The sequence below is a fragment of the Eleginops maclovinus genome, chromosome 6 (genome assembly GCF_036324505.1).
Source record: "Eleginops maclovinus isolate JMC-PN-2008 ecotype Puerto Natales chromosome 6, JC_Emac_rtc_rv5, whole genome shotgun sequence".
In the NCBI taxonomy this organism is placed as follows: domain Eukaryota; kingdom Metazoa; phylum Chordata; class Actinopteri; order Perciformes; family Eleginopidae; genus Eleginops; species Eleginops maclovinus.
Window position 1 is genome coordinate 5,382,065 of NC_086354.1, and position 17,890 is coordinate 5,399,954.

At 40.5% G+C, this 17,890-nt stretch overlaps 1 protein-coding gene across 4 annotated transcripts; it reads right to left on the reverse strand.

The window, feature by feature from the left end:
• Window positions 1-8,424: 8,424 nt before the first annotated feature.
• Window positions 8,425-17,011, reverse strand: ro60 (Ro60, Y RNA binding protein). Of its 4 annotated transcripts, none has more exons than XM_063886257.1 (10): window positions 16,896-17,011; window positions 15,616-15,733; window positions 14,898-15,487; window positions 13,840-14,060; window positions 12,773-12,919; window positions 12,503-12,640; window positions 12,292-12,408; window positions 11,424-11,540; window positions 10,806-10,952; window positions 8,425-10,509 (listed from the first exon to the last, which is right to left on the reverse strand). In XM_063886257.1, the coding sequence occupies exons 3-10, from the start codon at window positions 15,478-15,480 to the stop codon at window positions 10,357-10,359; spliced, it is 1,623 nt and encodes a 540-aa protein (XP_063742327.1). In that variant the 5' UTR covers window positions 15,481-15,487; window positions 15,616-15,733; window positions 16,896-17,011; the 3' UTR covers window positions 8,425-10,356. The 4 variants fall into 4 exon arrangements, with proteins under 4 accessions (XP_063742327.1, XP_063742330.1, XP_063742328.1 ...); XM_063886260.1 differs by lacking the exon at window positions 16,896-17,011 and adding an exon at window positions 16,620-16,887; XM_063886258.1 differs by lacking the exon at window positions 16,896-17,011 and adding an exon at window positions 15,938-16,558.
• Between the last annotated feature and the right edge of the window lie 879 nt (window positions 17,012-17,890).

Genomic DNA, 17,890 nt, shown 5'->3' on the forward strand with positions numbered 1-17,890 from the left:
AGAGATTTAGTTTTTTTTTTTTTTTTACAGATTAACATTATTAACACAATAATATAAATCAACTAATAAAAGAAAATTGACATATAATAAAAGCTTATTAAAGATATCTAGTAGAAGTATACGAGGTAATTAAAATGAACTCCATGTTCACCAGCTATGATGAACACATTAATGTATCAATTATAATTTTCCCGTAATTCTTTGTTATTCTTGAATGGGCCATTGCGCTTACCATGTACTTTTACTTTTGGGACTTTAAGTTAATTATAATGCCAATAAAGGCAAAGACAGTTATTAGTAACATAGAAAGCCAGACAAAATAATAATTGAGTAGCAGCAAAGTGTTTATTATGGGATTACATTGTCGCCAACAGTCGAGTACTCACATGAATGCACCAGACATGATAGGAATGAAGCTAATCGTGGTGGTGCAACACTTGTGGACAAACATAACTCAAACTATCTATTGTGTCAGACTTGTAACTTCAAACACCCATATAATACACATGTTGTTAGCTTTGTAGCATTTTGACCTTTGGCCAAACATTGAACACTGTTTTAAAAATCATTGGAAATGACAGCATATGTGGAGAAAATCCTTCACTGTAACATGATCAGGAATGTATTTGTCTTTATCAAAAGTGAATTACAGATTGTTTGAGTGCCAATTGACAAGTTTAGTGAATGCTGCCAACAAAAAGAGGTTTGTTAGGTCAAACATCAAATAGGCAGTGCTTTACCCTGCATAAAGGATATTTAGCAGGTGCTACAAGATTGATATAACAATGTTTAAGCTGTTCTTGAGTTATATGCTTAACAAAAGTACATTCAATTTGTTTCACTCTGGGAAGGTAGCAGTTACATACACACAACAGTAACATTCTGACATAAATATACAGAAATACTACTGTGCTAGCAGATTTAAACAGGGTAAACATATGTCAAATATGTGAAATTGTCACTTCCTCCAACTATAGTAAATTAATTTCTAATCCAAAACATTGCCATTAGTGTTTTACAAAGGAAACATTCCCAAATAATCCCCCAAAAATGTGTCATCACATTGAAAAGCACCAAGGGTTATTTATTACAGGATACATTCGAGAAGAGCAGACAAATCAAATCAAAAATAAAATGATCTAAGAAAGTCAAATGTTAACTTAACTAAAAAGTGTACCGAGTCTAAAGGAAAAAGCTGTGTAAATCTAGCTCTAGACATTAGCGTAATGAAAAAAAAAGATCTGACCAATTAATCAAACAACTAAAGAGGTCAACGGAATTCATTGCAGTTCTTTGACTTCTGGTGCTTTGACATTTTGCAGGTTATCTGTTAATTATTTATAATAATGCTACATGAGACGGAGGGACAGCCTCCAATAGTAAAATGCTCTAACATATCATAAAACCTGATAAAACAACACCATAGATACGTACTAGAAACATCAGTTTCATTAAGCTTCAACGTTCTGACTCTTACGTTGTCCCTCTAATTCAATTCGCAAACATCTTGCTCTTAATGAGTAGAATCTATTGTTTAGTCGGTTTGTGTCCCACCAATAACCATCAAAGCACTTGAAGGAGAAGAGTAACACTTTTAAAGTGGTGGTCCGATCAGTGATCATCCTAAAAGAGTCCATTGAATCTATCATTGCTCAGTGTGTACTATATTGCCTGAGGAAGCTGAGTTATCCCGATGCAGGAATTCATTGCTCTTCTTGCATCCAGCGCAGTCATTCAACCTTAAAGTGATGTAGTTGTACGCAACCAAAACTACAAACTACTTTAGCTGGGATTTCTCTGGGTAGCCAGGGGGCGTTCTCAGGTTTTCCAATGAAAATGGAACCTCCTTAAACCATGGTAGGTTCTATTTATTGCAAATAAGATTGTACCCATACTGAATGCAACAGCTGTAGCACATACTTAAAGGGAAGAAAAAAAATGTGTGATTTGGAAGGCAGCCTTTAGCTATTAGGTCACGCTATTTCCTTATAACCACGGCTGTATAAAGAGAAGTGGATGCAGTGTTGGACCTACGAAAGTTGCTCAGTGGCAGATAAAGCCAAAATGGCCAGACTGTACCTACAAAAGTAAAAGAATGATGGGTTATGTTGGAGCTATAATTAGATTTATATGATTAAATAGTTAAACATTTATTTTACTAGTTTGTATGCTTTTATTTTGAAGGCATGTTTGGGCACAGGGTAATTAGGGCACCTGGTGTAATTGTATATATTGAAGACAGGTGGTGGTGGGAGTAGAGCACCAGTAGGCACATGGTTTTTACCAGGGTTATTCAAGTTAGCAAAAAGCCATAGGAAAGGCTAAAGGCGAGCATAATAGGAAACTGTGTTCATTGTACTTTGGATCATGAAAGTAAAGAGCAAAAGGAGATTCTTGACTGGACTTGCTTCCCTGTCCTGTGTAAGATTCGCTAACTGGCGCCTCAGCTGCAGTTTGACTTTAAGTTTGTGTGGTAAAGCGACTGCAGTACTGCTCCCGCTGCTCCGATTCTCCGGCCCATCTCACGCTCCATTGTTCCCTCACACGAGAAAAAGACCCCGAGATACTTGAACTCCTTCACTTGGGGTAAGGCCTCATTCCCTACCTGGAGTGGACAGTCCATCGGTTTCCTATGATTTTGGCCGCTGTGAGAAGAACTGTGAGAAGCACAAAAGAACTAAAAATAAATCACGAAAGAGAGAGGACCATCCACAAGAAATCGTCGTGTGACAAAAGTCTTAAGCATGAGACTGATGAGGAGAATGGTGGGGAGCTGGATGGTGAGGAGCTGAATGGTGAGGCGCTGGATGGCAACGTGAATGGGATAGGCCCAGAAGAGGATTTTCTACAAGAGACATTGTCATCACAGCTGATAGATATTACAGGATCCTGAATGACGGTCCATGTGTTGAGTATCTTAAATGTATTGTCTTTTCCCTAAATACTGTATTTTGGATGTGTGTAAATAGCTTTTATCTCTGCAAGTAATTATAATTTTTCCTTCATCTGCCATTTCTTTCTTTGGTTTGACTATACAAAACTGATCTTGCTGATTGGACCAGAGAATGGCATTGTTTTCAATGTAAAATAACATTTTTATTTGGTTCTATTACTTTAAAGTTGAGTGGCATGGTGCTGTTATGAGCAGAACCCTGGTTAGTGATAGGCATAATGTTTCTCAGTAGATCTCATTCAGGGATACAGGCAGCATCTTACATCAGGCTGAAACACAACTTTAAAAATGCAATTCAGCTCATTTTCATTATTGCAATCTTTGGGATTGGTTCACTCTGTGAGCCTTCGGCCTGCTTCTGAATGAAGTAATGGCCATTTTTTGTTCTTTTCTCCATTTTCTTACTGTCCGTGTATTTCTAGGTATGCATTGGCAAGAAGATGAGCATTTCTTTGCTTGTTTTACTTAGGATACAGATAATTTATAGCTCCATTTTTATATTCTTAAGTAATTGTGGGTTCACACTAGTCACAATTAGGGGCCTGAATGTTGGAGCTATATAAGGGTTTCTGTTATTTAGTAGTTCAATATTTATTTTCTAGCTGTTTTTGTCTGTATTATATGAATCATTATGTGTCATAGTTACTTTAGTAATTCTTTATGCTTTTATTGTGAAGGAGGTTTTAGGCACTGAGTTAGTTGGGCACCCGGTGATTAGTGTATATATTGTACACAGGTGGTGGTGGAACTTGTACCAGATGAGCATATGTTTTTTTTAATCAGGAAAAACCAGCAGCAGAGGCCACAGGAAAGGCCACCTGGGAAACCTTGTTCATTTTTGCGTATTTGGAATATGACCAAATAAAAGAACAAAACCATATTCTTGCCTGGATATTATTATCATACCTGCGTATGATTCTCTTTTTGGTTCCACAAATGAAGTATTCTATTATATTTCTTGGTTTAGACGCTACAGGTTAGAATAGCCAAAAAAAAACCTGCTGGCTTGCAAATTGCAAAATTCAAGTGGTAGCAGTAGTGCATCCTGGTATTTTTGGAATATGGCATCTGACATTATGAAGTGGGACATACACAATCTATTCCTGTCATACTAGAGTGTATGGTAGTATGTAGAATTGGAATGCACATTATGTTTTGACTGGGCATTGTATCTCACGCAATGCATCCTGCTACAATGTAGGCACTAGGACTGAGATTTGTCGGTTGATATCATGGATGCATAATAAGAACTGGATACAGAGTCGGAGGCGGGACGTCATTCGGTCCTGAGAGAGCTGCTCATTGCCGCATGAAGACAAAATGGTCTAAGATTCTCGAGAGCAAAACGTCACAAATTACCCATCATGCCTGGCTGTGGAGAGCATAGAGCATGCGCAGTTGAGTTCCCCCCTTGAGGGGCGGTAATGCACCGTTATACTGGATGCTAACCGCCTTAAAACCCGAAGAAGAAAAAGAAGTAGTGATTTGGTGCGAGTTTCAGCCAGCTCTCGATGGTTGGACACGAGGGAATTTTGGCGTGTTGGCATAAACCGATTGTGACTGAGTCTGGGCAAGTCTAGTGGTAGGGCATGGAGGATGATATGGAAGAGGACTTTCTGTCCTCGGAAGTATTCATGATTAGCGAAGACTTACGTGGAGTAGGTAGTGGAGGTAGAGGTAATGGAGGTAGACCTAGCACTCAGTGGGGTGGTGTAGCGGGAAGTAAAGAGGAAAATAAGAGGAAAGACCGTGATGAGGAAGAAGAATGTGGAAAGAGCAGGGACGTTAGAAGGAGAATCGTACAGGATCCTGCAACTGATTTGAAGTTGATTGTGAAATTCAAGGAGGGCCACAACATTAGGGAGGTTGGCTTGGTCCGCTTAACAGCGGGTTTGAAGAAGTCTTGGGGAGAAATTGTACAGGCGAGTGTGATGTTTGATGGGTCCCTACTAGTTACATGCAAAGATGCAGCTCAGAGGGATAAAGTTATGAAAGCCCAGGTGGTGTGTCAAAAGGAAATAGCAGAGGTGAGGAAGTTTGGAGAGCGTGGAGCCAGAGGAGTGATTACAGGAGTGGCGCTGAGTGAAAACTTGGAGGAAATCAAAAAGAATATTAAAGGAGGAACAGTGTTGACTATTAAAAGACTGCTGGCTAAGCGAAATGGGGAAAAGGTTGAGAGTACTTCTCTGTTGCTGGGGTTTAAAGAACTACGCATTCCTGAGAAAGTGATGATTGGTTATATGAGCTTCAAAGTGCGTGAATTCATACCTCCTCCGATGAGGTGCTTTAAGTGCCAAAGATATGGTCACATAGCGGCTAACTGCAGCGGGAGGCAGAGATGCGGAAAGTGTGGGGGTAACCACGATTACGGTCAGTGTGGTGAGGGGGTAGTAAGGAAATGCTGTAACTGTGGGGGGGATCATTCAGCCGCCTATGGTGGCTGTCCAGTGAGGAAAAGGGCTGCGAATGTGCAGCAGGTCAGAGCCACAACAAATCTTTCCTACGCTGATGCTGTGAAAGAGGTAGACAGAGATAAAGGGCAGCGTGAAAAGTTTGAAGCGGTGCGAAAACAGGGTGATGCGAGCCTTAGTTCGGAGCAGCTTGTGCTTTTCATAGCGTACGTGATCAATTGTACTGAGGGGCTAAAATCCAAGAATGAGAAAATAAGGGTAATAGTCAAAGCTGCAAGTAAGTTCCTGAGTCTTGAGGTGACTCAGGATAAGATAAACCACGCCCTGTATCTGAGCGAGTCCCTAGAGTTAACTCCTTCTCCGCCAGTATTAAAACCGATTTAGTGGTTTTGCAATGGAACGCCAGAAGTCTTATTGCGAATGGGCAAGAGTTTAAAGGTTTTATCCAAGAGCTAAGCAAGGTGCCAGATGTTATTTGTGTTCAGGAGTCCTGGCTAAAGAGTCATCTAGACTTTGTAATTAAAGGGTTCACAAGCATTAGGAGAGACAGGGTGGGGAGTTGTGGTGGTGGGGGGTGTGTCACCTTTGTAAAAAATGGAGTTCAGTTCAGGGAACTGAGGAAAAGTGTGGAGTTGGAGGTTTTATGTGTAGAAGTATGGACTAAAGAGGGCAGTGTGAGCATTGTAAACTACTACAACCCATGTAAGCAAATTCAGATGGAGCAATTAGTGGCGATCTGGGAGGGGCTGGGTGACAAGGTAATATGGTGTGGGGATTTCAATGCTCACAGCACACTGTGGGGGGATAAAAATGATGCAAATGGTGGCATTGTGGAAGAGTTTCTGGACGAGGTGGGGCTTGTATGTTTAAATGATGGCTCGCACACACGAATAGACGTAGCAAAGGGAACTGGCTCTGCTATTGACCTCACAATAGTCTCTCAAACTTTAGCAGTCAGGTGCAACTGGGAGGTACTGGACAGCACAGTGGGTAGTGATCACTTTCCAGTAGTAGTTGTGCTTGAGGTAGAAGTAATACGAGAACAGGTGGTGAGGAAAGGGAAATGGAAGTTAAGGGAAGCAGACTGGGAAACCTTCTCAGAGTCTAGTGAGCGCAACTTAATGAATATTACAGCAGGGGGTTGTGTTGAGAGCATGTGTAGGACAGTCACCAATGGTGTAATCAGGGCAGCCGAGAGTGCTATCCCTAAAAATGGGCCAGGTAAGGTAAGAAAGATAGTGCCTTGGTGGTCCAAAGAGTGCAGGAAGGCTATCAAGGAGCGCAACAAAGCCTTTAGAATTTTAAAGAAAACTTTGAACTTTGAGACTTTGATAAAGTACAAGCAGTGTCAAGCGGTAGTGAGGTATACAGTTAAAAAATCTAAGAGAGAGTACTGGAAAGCATTTTGTGAAACTTTGGACAGAACTACCCCAATAGGGAATGTATGGGGAATGATTAAAAAAATGAGAGGCATTAGGAGAGAGCTGGAATATCCAATAATGATGGTAGAGGACAGAGTTATTGTAGGCAGTAAGGATAAGGCAGAGGCCATTGCTAAATCACTGGTACAGGTACACAGTTCAGGGAATCTTACTCCCATTGAGGCAAGAGGAAGAGAAATCACAATAGATCGCTACAGGCATATGTTAGAGGAAGAGATGGGGGAGGAGGATGCGCTAAATACGCCCTTTAGACTGAGTGAACTGAATAGGGCGTTAAAGAAAGTGGGTAGGTCCACCCCAGGAAGGGATGAGATCTGCTACATTATGTTGGAGAAGTTGACTGATAAGGGGAAAGTGGTGGTTTTGGGTTTAATCAATAAGGTGTGGGTGGAGGGAGTTATTCCAGCTGAATGGAAGCTGTCTGTTATAATCCCTATTAGGAAGCCTGGGAAAGATGCAAAGATGCCATCAAACTATAGACCTATAGCGCTGACCTCACAGTTGGGTAAAGTAATGGAAAGAATGGTGAATGACAGGTTGGTTTACTGGTTGGAAAAGAGAAATATGTTGCACAGCTACCAGAGTGGATTTAGGCAGAGAAGGGGCACCATGGACCCAGTAGTGGCCTTAGAAGACTCAATTAGGAAAGCTCAAGTTAACAAGGAGACAGTACTGACAGTATTCTTTGATATTGAGAAGGCTTATGATATGGTCTGGAGAGAGGGACTCCTAATTAAACTCAGGCAGATGGGTATCAAGGGTAGAATATTTCAGTGGGTCAAGGATTTCCTATCAGGCAGGAGAATCACGGTCAAAATTAATGAAGAGCTCAGCAGTGAATATACAGTGGAAAACGGCACTCCGCAAGGAAGCATTATCAGCCCGATATTGTTCCTGATCATGATTAATGATGTCTTTAAAGAGGTGCAGGAATCTGTCCATGTTGCTCTGTTTGCAGATGATGGTGCAATGTGGATAAGGGGGAGAAATGTGGATTTCATTGTGCGTAAAATGCAGCAGGCAGTAGACCATGTCCAAGCGTGGGCCCTAGAATGGGGATTTAGAATATCTATTGATAAAACTAAAACCTTGTTTTTTACCAGAAGGAACATTCCCACGGGTTTGAAGCTGAAGTTATCAGGCGCTGAGCTAGAGAGAGTAAACTTTTTTAAATATCTAGGCCTGTGGTTAGATAAGAGATTAACCTGGTCTGTGCACGTGCAAAAAATGATTGAGAAATGTAAAAAGGTACTGAATGTCATGCGCTGTCTGAAAGGGGTGGACTGGGGAGCCAACAGGTCAGCCTTGAGAACGATATACATCAGCATTATTAGGGCTGTATTTGACTATGGATGTGTGGCTTACAGATCTGCATCTAAGACGCTCCTGGCAAAGCTGGATGTTATTCAGTACAAAGCCCTAAGACTATGTTGTGGAGCAATGAAGTCGACTCCTGTTAATGCTATACAGGTAGAGATGGGGGAAATGCCACTGCATATAAGGAGAGATCAGCTGGCCTTAGTCTATTGGGCTAACCTCAGAGGGCAAAGGGAAGGTCACATCAGTCTACCTGCCAGGAGAAAGATAAACCAGGTAGAAGCTTTGGGTGGGTGGTTCCTCAAAAGGCAGAGGCTCTGGGCCTACAGGAACTTACTCTGTGTCCAGCTATCACATATACAGTTGTACCACCATGGCTGTTAAAGGAACCTGTAATAGATTTAATGCTTCTAGAGTTGAAGAAGCAGGAGGAGTTCAGCAAAGAAATGGTTGAGTGCCATATCAGAGCTCAGTACAAGAATAAACTGGTGTTTTTTACAGACGCTTCAAAATCAACTGACGGGAAAGTGGGTGTGGCATTTGTAATACCAGAGATTAAGGTGTGCAAAAACGAAAGGATAAACAATGATCTTGCAGTATACACCGCAGAACTAGTTGCCATCCTCACTGCTCTGACCTGGATAGAGGGGAATAGACCAAGGAGTGGAGTGCTAATTGCCTCAGATTCTGCTTCTGCCTTAATGAGTATTGAGAGTAACATGTCGGAGTCCAGACAGGACATTGTTTTAGAAATTGCACAGGTGGTGAATGGAATTATAAGTACAGGCACTGATATCAGCTTCCTATGGGTACCAGCACACTTTGGGATAAGAGGGAATGAGTTGGCGGATACGTACGCTAAGAAAGCATGTGTGATCCCTGAGGTCACCTTAGAAATAGCCCACAGCAAGTCAGAGATAAAAACACTTGTTAAGGCAAAGTCCAGGGAGATCTGGCAGAGTGAGTGGAGTGGTGCAGCTACTGGGAGAATGTACTTTGCCATCCAAGGGGTGGTTGGTCATGCTAGACCAACAGCAAGATCCACCAAAGAGGAGGACATTATATCAAGGATGAGGTTTGGGCATTCTGGTCTGAACAGTACGCTATTTGTTTTTAAAAAGCATGCAGACGGAAAGTGTAGTGTATGTGGTGCTACTGAGATCGTGGAGCATGTGTTAGAGCATTGTGTTAGGTTTGACCAGGAGAGGCAGCAACTCATCCTTGGACTAGATTCTGAAAGTGTGCAGTTAAGCAGGAAAACAATTCTGCAGAAGAGCTCAAGTCAGATGTGCTTTAAGTACCTTTTCCAATATCTAGAAGCCACAGGACTGATTAAAAGGATATAATACCTCCTTTTATTTATTTATTTTTATTTTATTTTATTTTATTCATTTATTTATTTTCTAGATTAGAGCATTTTCGCCCAGACTCACACTCCAATACGGTAGATGGCGGTAATGCTGCTAAAAAGTTGTTTGCCAACCGCCAATCAAATATATAAGAAGAAGAAGAAGAAGAAGAAGAGTTCCCCCCTTAAGCCCCGCCCCTGATCTCCAGCTTCGGCTCGTTAGAAAGAATAGAGAGGGAAAATAAATCTGGATTCAGCTTTTAGCGCGTTTTACAACTCTAAGGACCTGATGATTTTAATAAGGGCTATAAAAGGGTTCATACTGGGTAGTTTATTTGGTTTAAAAAAAATTATACACTGATTTACAGACGTCTGTTTCCCAGTTTAAGTAAATGGGAAAAAGTCTTTCTGGCCCGGTTGACGTCACGGACTGATACGGAAGTTGTAGTACCCGCTGTTTGGCCTCTACGAATATTTTCCTCTAAGTCCGGAACAGTTCCTGGGGGCTTGGTTGATATAGCATGCCCTGAGGAGTTCTCTGTTTTAATGGACTACATTTACAATCAACACTGATTGGACATCCACATAAAAAGGTGTCAAATGTTGTCTTTAACATATAGAGCGCAGTTTGCACTTAGATCGTTAGAGAACACTATGCAACAGCATATCCTATCATAAGCATATAAGCACACAACATTTGCAGAGTGTTGTCCAGCCAGCTGGACAAATTGTCAATTGTCTCGTAAGCGGCATAATACAAATAGATAAATTGAAATTGTTCAGGTCAATATCTTTTGGATTAGTGCTGTTTTAGGGCAATCTACATGCTAAGTGAGCACACTAGTGCCTTCTTTTAGTGCTCTAGAGACTGTTGCATTGTTTTTATCAGATCAGGTCCTGGGCTAGGTTACGAATCACGCTGAAAGCTCCGAGGTCGAAGCCACAGATGCTCACTAAACCTCTGTCCTCTGTGTCTGCGATGGCGTGTCCAATGGAGGTCAGCCCACACATCACCAGCTTGGAATTGGCTCCTGATTGCTGTTGACAAATTCCATAGAAAATAAGCTTTTTTAGTTATTGTTTTTGCAACAAGCATGGCTTTGTTTTCTCTTACTGAATTAACAAAGGAGTCCGGTGGAGGTGTTTCAGGCAGGTGACAAACTGAAAAGAAACCTCATCCCATCTGCCTGATTAAGTGTGGGCCCCGCGATTTGATTTAAACATGAATATGAATTTTCCTGCTGTGTAGCTTTCTAAAACAATCTGTATCAAAGAGAAAATAATTTGATTGAATGCTAGCTTGCCCCCAAGCAGACATAAATGAGTAAATGTACCTGTCTGTGCTTCTTTAGAGACTGCACTGGGCTGGCAGTGAACGCCCACAAAGGGTTGTTGGTCAGAATGATGAACACATCTGCGGCTTTCCCGTTCTCTGTGGCCCATCTGATGGGCAGGGTGCAGTCTGTGCTCCCCCCCGGGATCTGCAACACACAGAGAGGTAGAAAGGTCAGAAACAGACCACAACAACCACCATTTGTCAACCATTATCTGTTTTTATAATAACGCCTAAACAAATTTTATGAAGACTATACAAAGAAGGACATCATGAAGATGTATATTGAATTGAAAAGTAGGCCATTTCAAATGGTCCCATCATCAGACTTGTGCATAGTGCAAATTAACAAATACAAACCATGCAAATCTATGCCTGGACCAATTACATGATTCGTTTCCCTCAGCTAATGCAAATATTCTCATATGTAATGAAACAGAATAAAAACTGCAAAGCTTGTGTGACTAGGAAACAGACATCGTGACTGGATGGATTTTAATTTGCCACACTTTAGCAGATTTTCCCAGTCGGTAAATTGGGTAAATACCGCCTAACTGAAATACTGGTACTGATTTTGAGTACCTGCATTCATGTCTTGTTCTTTGATGCTGTGTCTTACCTTAACCAGTTCAAATGTTGCTTGTGCAAGAGTCATATCAGCAGAGATGGAGCATGGAACCAGAGCTCCTTCAGAGTAGGCCAGCACGTGTGTCTCTGCCTCTGTCCTCGCAAAAACCTGACACAAACATCAAGAGGAAGGTTGAAGGAATTTGGCAGGAATACATATGTAAATATGTGTTAAAAACACAGACTATATAAAGTACGTCTAAATTATCATTTTAAAAAACAATACAGATAACAGATATTTAGCTGCTTCTCATGTCTGATAGAGGGGATAACCTATAGTTTAGCATGTTTGTATGTTAAAGGTTTATGTCTATCTCTGGGCTAGCCAAATCTAACTGGCATCACTTTAACTATCACTAACTTCATGTCATGTTTATCTTAACAAAAATAATTGCAAATATTTTTTTATTCGAAAAATAATTAGAAACTTGCTTAAAAATGGTATTAAAACATACTGGATACTTAGATTTAATGCATAAAAAAGGGTAAATATATTTTATTTTTTCAAGTGCCAACACTGTGAGTCTGTTTTTTCTAACATGACCATTCCTGTATCTTTTTTTTTTCAAGCTATAGAGATTTTTATGTGAACGATTATTCTGATAAGGATAATTTACCGAGAAGAATCAGATCAATGATCTGCCTTAAAATCCTAGATGATCTCATCCCTAGCGTAGATGCAGCACTTGTTAAGCCAACAAAAGCAATTCGGCCTCATATTATAGGCCTATAACTTAACAGCTAAACCAATATTTTATACAATTCCCATTATCAGCCAATCACTTACCGGCCCCAGTACATACAGTTTCTTTGCATCCATCTTGGACAACAATTACCATCTTAGTCTTGTATAGTCTTACCATCGAAATAGCTGCTGCGGCGACAGCAGTGCTGATGGACGTCCCCGGAACGATGCTGCTCAGTGACGTGCTCACGTCTACTGCCACAACGAAGCGTTTACCCACAGGCTCTACATTCTGGGGATCGCAACAGTACGAGTGGTTGAGAGGAAGTTTATGCATTTGGTGCTTCTTCTTCTGTGGGAAGATGTGAAAATAAAAAAGGACCTACCATAAAACTCTTGTAAAAGGCAGAGTCCATAGCTTTAAGGATGCTGCTGTCTGGTTCCCATTTGGTTTTACCCTGATAGCCTTGGCCTCTTTTGTAGTTTTCAGAAGACAAGAGTATGTGGAATGGGTGGATCTTTGCCTGGCGATTCCAAAACGGGCATTGTTATTTGAATAATAATAAATAATAATATAATAAATAAAATAATAAATAAAAAAGAACATAACAATAATAATAATAATCAATTTGAAAAAGAAAATCTGAGGGTCCTACCTTTGTCAGTGTGGTCTCGCTCTGGATTCTGTCACATAGAGCTTGTGTGTCGGAACTTCCTGGCTCGAAAACTTTGTTTGAAGTCATCTTACCCAAGATCTTTAGCACTGATTGGAGAGGCATTTCCTTCAACAACGCCGTCCATACCTTTCAGAAAAAATGCATACCCCCTTTTCTCAGTTGTAGAAAAAATCTTTACCAAATGACAATTGACCTGACAATGAAATTGTGTTTTCAAACCATTTGTAATTGCTGGAAGTCAGAGCATCCCAATTTATTGCACGAACCCAACAGTCCTACGGCAGAGCTCCATGCTCAGACCCAACTCTGGTGCTATGACACATCTCCCATGACCCGTGGTGGAAAATCCTCCGGTTATCACATGTTTTAAGGTTGAACCAAACACGTTTATTGTGTCTCCTTATAAATACAGTTTTTTAAACCAGTGTTTAATGTTTTTCAGCTTATTGTTTTATTTGTTCCTGAATAAAATAGCCTGCTGTGCGTGTATTTATAACATGATTATATTACGTTCATTTTAAAATAATTTTAACAAAAAAAGTTGGGTTGCGTAACTTAAAGCAGCAAATAACTTACCTTTTGAGCTAACCCTAGCTAGCTATGCTAATGTTGTTAGCAAACAAACATTAACAATAGCTGTAATTATTAAGACAATCTCTTTACATCTGTTACTGTTGCTGTGCTGCTGCTAATGCTAATGTTAGTTCGCTGATGACATTAACATAGCTAGCTAACATTAGTGATCTCATAAAGTTGGAACAATGTATTTGCTGCTTAAAATTACATTAACTACCTTTATAGCCATTGAACATGTTCATTTATTGAACATGTTGTATATTATATTTTGTTGGTGTAATTGGTGGACGTCAGGTGGCTTAATTATCACCAAATTCTAATATATTCTGATTTTTGTCTCTGGCTGACGTCACATTTTGTCACTTCCTTCTCTGAGTTCAGGACCCAAAACAGTCAGATGGAGGAGCAGGTAGGCCCATGCCTGGAGCTCCACAGCTAAACCCTTTTACATGCCCCCCCCAGCCACTCACCTGTTTTGATTTCAGGTGGTCTGTCAGCAGCTGTTCCCTCTCCATTTTGTGTTCCTCTATTAAATTGATGACCTCTGTTTCATCACAACTGTGTTTGATCTTCTCCACCATTTCAAGGTAGGAAAACACTTTGACAACCTCTTCTGAATTCTCTTTGTCGGAGTAAGCGAGCTGCACTTCTGTCCATCCTTTTGTTACATATTTGCTGATCAAGGCAATTGCTGAAAAACACCAAAGGTAGGACCATTAAAGCTAAGTGGAAAGGTTTACAAATGTACAGGGTCAGGTCAGACATAACATAGATCCTACAACAAAATAGCAACGGAGTAATAAAAGAGCTGGGTAAGCTCACGTTGGCTTAAAACAGATATTAACAGGGACTATGTTACACTTCCTTTGTCTATTGAGTTTTTCTGTCCATTTTGACCTCAAGGGTATCCTGTCTTTTCTACATAAATGATTTTGTAGCATTTTCAACAGTTCACATCATCTGTTGATATTAGTTCAATAATGACAGTTATATATTAAACCAACACATGTTGTTTATTAGTGTTTCACTCATCTTCCTTACTAATTAGCAGTTGTGTTGCTGATGCAGCAGTAAAACTCACCTGACAGCTACTTGATGTAGCAAAGGCAAAATATTACTAAATATTACAACAATTTGAAACACTGAACAGCATATTCAACAAATAAAAAAATCACCTAAAAAACGAAGAATGTTCGTATTTTTTCTTGTATTTTTTAATTGAATACATTTGTCATTTTTCTCTCTTAAGTCTGTTAGTCCTGTTATTCAACCAAACACATACTAGTGAATCCAGAGTGGTTAGTTTTCTTTTTTTCCCTATTTGCAATACTGGGGGAAAAAAACTAAAATAACACATTAATGTAATGGCATTGTGTGGTTGTTCTTTATAGTTGTGCTCCAAAAACTGTATTTGAGAAAAACAAAGAACAAGAAATAGTATAGATAAATGATTTTCCTTGTGCCTTGTTTCTAGATATTGCAATAGGAGGTGGAGGATTCTTTGTTGTGCGTCATGTGGTTCTGTTACCTTCATTAGCTGGTTTAGTGTGCGAGAGCCTGAGCAGATCCTGGTGTGTCCATCCCTCTCTCTGTTTACATTTGGTCACAGCTGCTGCCAGACTCATGGCATCTCGCTCATTGTACCAGTCAGACACTGCTTTCCTCAGGGCGCGTCCCCAAATACCACACTTCATACCCTCTCGCAATTCTTTCTTTTGCTGGATGAAAGAAAACAGGTGTGCAGGGTCCCGACAGACCTCCTTCACTGCTTTGAAGGCCGCCTGCCTGGTCTTCAGCTCTGAGTGCTGGGAGCACAAAGCCAGGGCGAAAACGGAGGGGTTGAGTCTGACGGCTCGCCCGTCCTGAGAGAACCTTTTTATCTCCTCCACCACCTCAGCGCCTCGGCCATCCTGCAGCATGGAAAGCAGTGCTCCGGCGTCTTCCATGCTGACGTGCCCCTCTTCTCTGGCAGTGTATACGTCCCCCTCCGAGCCATAGCACAGGAAGCGGCACAGTTTGGCCTTGTCGCTGATCTCCAATTGACAGCCGCGGCCTGTTGAGTTCAGGGTGTGGCTGTTCAATGAAGATATCCTACTTCCCGATGGCTCCATTATAACACTAGAGAAGGAAGGAAACAGAAGGGTGAATTTTATTAACAATTATTTTCACAGGCCACAGTGGCTGGCTGATACGTTTTCCTTAAACACAGCTAAAATAATCCAAATAACCTGTTAACTTGTACTGACCAGAGTTGTGTTGGTGGTGTATGGGAGAGAAACTCCCTCTGGAGGGAACTTTGGGATTTTAGCCTTTGCAGACCATTTACATGCACAAAAACCCTACACACTACAGGAAAGGGCAACCCTGAAAAAAACACAATATGGCCTCTTTAGGAAAATATATTGTTACTGGGCATTCACAACTAAATTAAAGACAGTCAAAACTATAACAAATAAAATAACAATCAGCAAACTATAAAAATAGAAAACAATAATGTTAAAGAAAACGATCAACATAAATAGGATCTAGCTAAAAGACAATGGATACATGATTAATCCTCATACCTACATTGATTGCAACATCAAACTGGGGGATCCATAGTATGGTTTTGTGTTGTTTACCTCAACCATTTTTTTGTATCTTTCCTCAAAGATGTCCACTGGATTTCCAATTCTCATGGTCATTTTTTATAATAGGATAATAGGAGGGTAGGTGGGTTGTTATTTATAAAAAAAATATACAAAAATAGGGGACAGTTGTCTTGTATATTTCCTTGAAGCCACATATAGCTGCGCATTTTTTTTTACATTCATGGCACATGTGCTAAGGTTAGGCAGCATGGAACAAGTGATGCAAAGTTGCTGCGACGTAAGCCTACAAAAAAAAGTCATGAGTGTGTGCTCCTGTTACCTGCTGCCTCCAGTAACACAAAATAACGTTAATTTCGCAAGCTAGTAGTAAAGCTGATTGCCTCAGTGCACTGACAAAAATAACTCAAAGCCGATTACAGGACATGATGATACACACTAGGCATTAAATTAACCAGCCTGAGCTCTTTAATAGAGGACGCTAGTGACTGCTTACTGCTCACTAGCTGGTCAACAACCGGTAAGCTAACATTATCAGATTTGCTAACTTAATTAAGTTAGCACAGGAGGGGAGTCTGTGTAAAAATACAAACTTTAGTCAATTAAAACATAATTGAATTTACAAAACAAAACAATCATATTCGTTGTCAAGAGGTATCTACCTAATTAAAGTAGAAAGCATATATCCAACACATTCTTAACGCATCTCAGCTGCAGCAGCATAGCAAAGTTAGCCCCAATTCTCCTCCAACCACTAACTATAAAGACCCACAGCTGAGCTTCTTCTAGCCGGACACCAGGGCTCGGCTGCGCAGCTTCAGACAGCTGGGCTGTGATTGGCAGCTGGTTACCTAGCTACGCTAAACTAAATTGAGTTGGCTTTAAGAGCTAATAAAACAGCTAATAAAACATACCGGTCGACATAGACATGAACGTACCACAATATATGTGCACAGTGCTCAAGTGTCTGGTGTAGCGAAAAGCAAAGAGGCCTCTCCTCTGACTGTCAGTGAGATATTCAGGGAGGGTCCGCGGGGGATGCTGGGATACAGAGTACCACCTTCTTCTTCTTCTTCTTTGAGTTTGTATTGTGGACTGCTTTTAGGTGTATACTGCCACCTACCATACCGGAGTACTTAGAACGGGATATGGCCTGTAAAAAGATTAAGAATTAAAAAGACACAACGTCAACATTCATGTTTTGAATTTATTTTAAAGGTGAGTTTGTATTCAGTTGTTGGGGTATGATGGATGTGAGGATCCTCCCCTAAATAAATTGAATCAAGGTTTTTGACATGAAACTATGAAATGTATGTTGAACAATAAGTATTACTACAAAGGAAGCAAAACACGTATATACAAAGTGTATTATATTCATTTTAATATTTTTGATTTATTCATAACACAACCTTCTAATTTAAATCCACCAATCTTTGTATTGTATAATTGTGTGAACTGTAAATCAACAGAGTTCTTTACCACTCAAGTCATCTGGTGGCAAGAGAAGAACGGTACGTGTTCGATACTGTACTCTCTTCTTCTTCTAAAACTCCACCATCTCTTTGTTTTATTGTACATTTTCTCATTTCCCTCCTTGTCTCTCTCCTCTTGCTGCTTTTTTACCACTGTTTCCATAATCAAATGAGAAGGGCCAGCAAATATGTGAGGACGAACAAAGGAGAAGTGGCTGATGTTGAATGCTGACATTCTGTTCAGTATTAGCTGTCTCTGACATCGCTCTCTCCGTAAAGCCTCAGGACTCCAATACACCTTACATCGAAATGTTATTTTCTTTACCAGGCATACTATATATTGTAATAAACATGTTATGTATTGCCAGGGACAGAATAAGAGTCATTGGGCCCCTGGGCCTGTGACGACAAGAAAATCCCCCCCACACCACCACCACCCGAGCCCCACCCCAAGCAGCACC

Bases quoted from the DNA above. Each gene is read 5' to 3' on its own strand.
- ro60 (XM_063886257.1), bottom strand. From the start codon at position 15,480: ATGGAGCCATCGGGAAGTAGGATATCTTCATTGAACAGCCACACCCTG. The intron at 12,641-12,772 runs GTAGGACCCTCA...TGGAATCGCCAG, and splicing joins GCGAGACCACACTGACAAAG to GCAAAGATCCACCCATTCCA. The intron at 11,541-12,291 runs GTAAGACTATAC...TGTTTGTGTCAG, and splicing joins CCGCAGCAGCTATTTCGATG to GTTTTTGCGAGGACAGAGGC.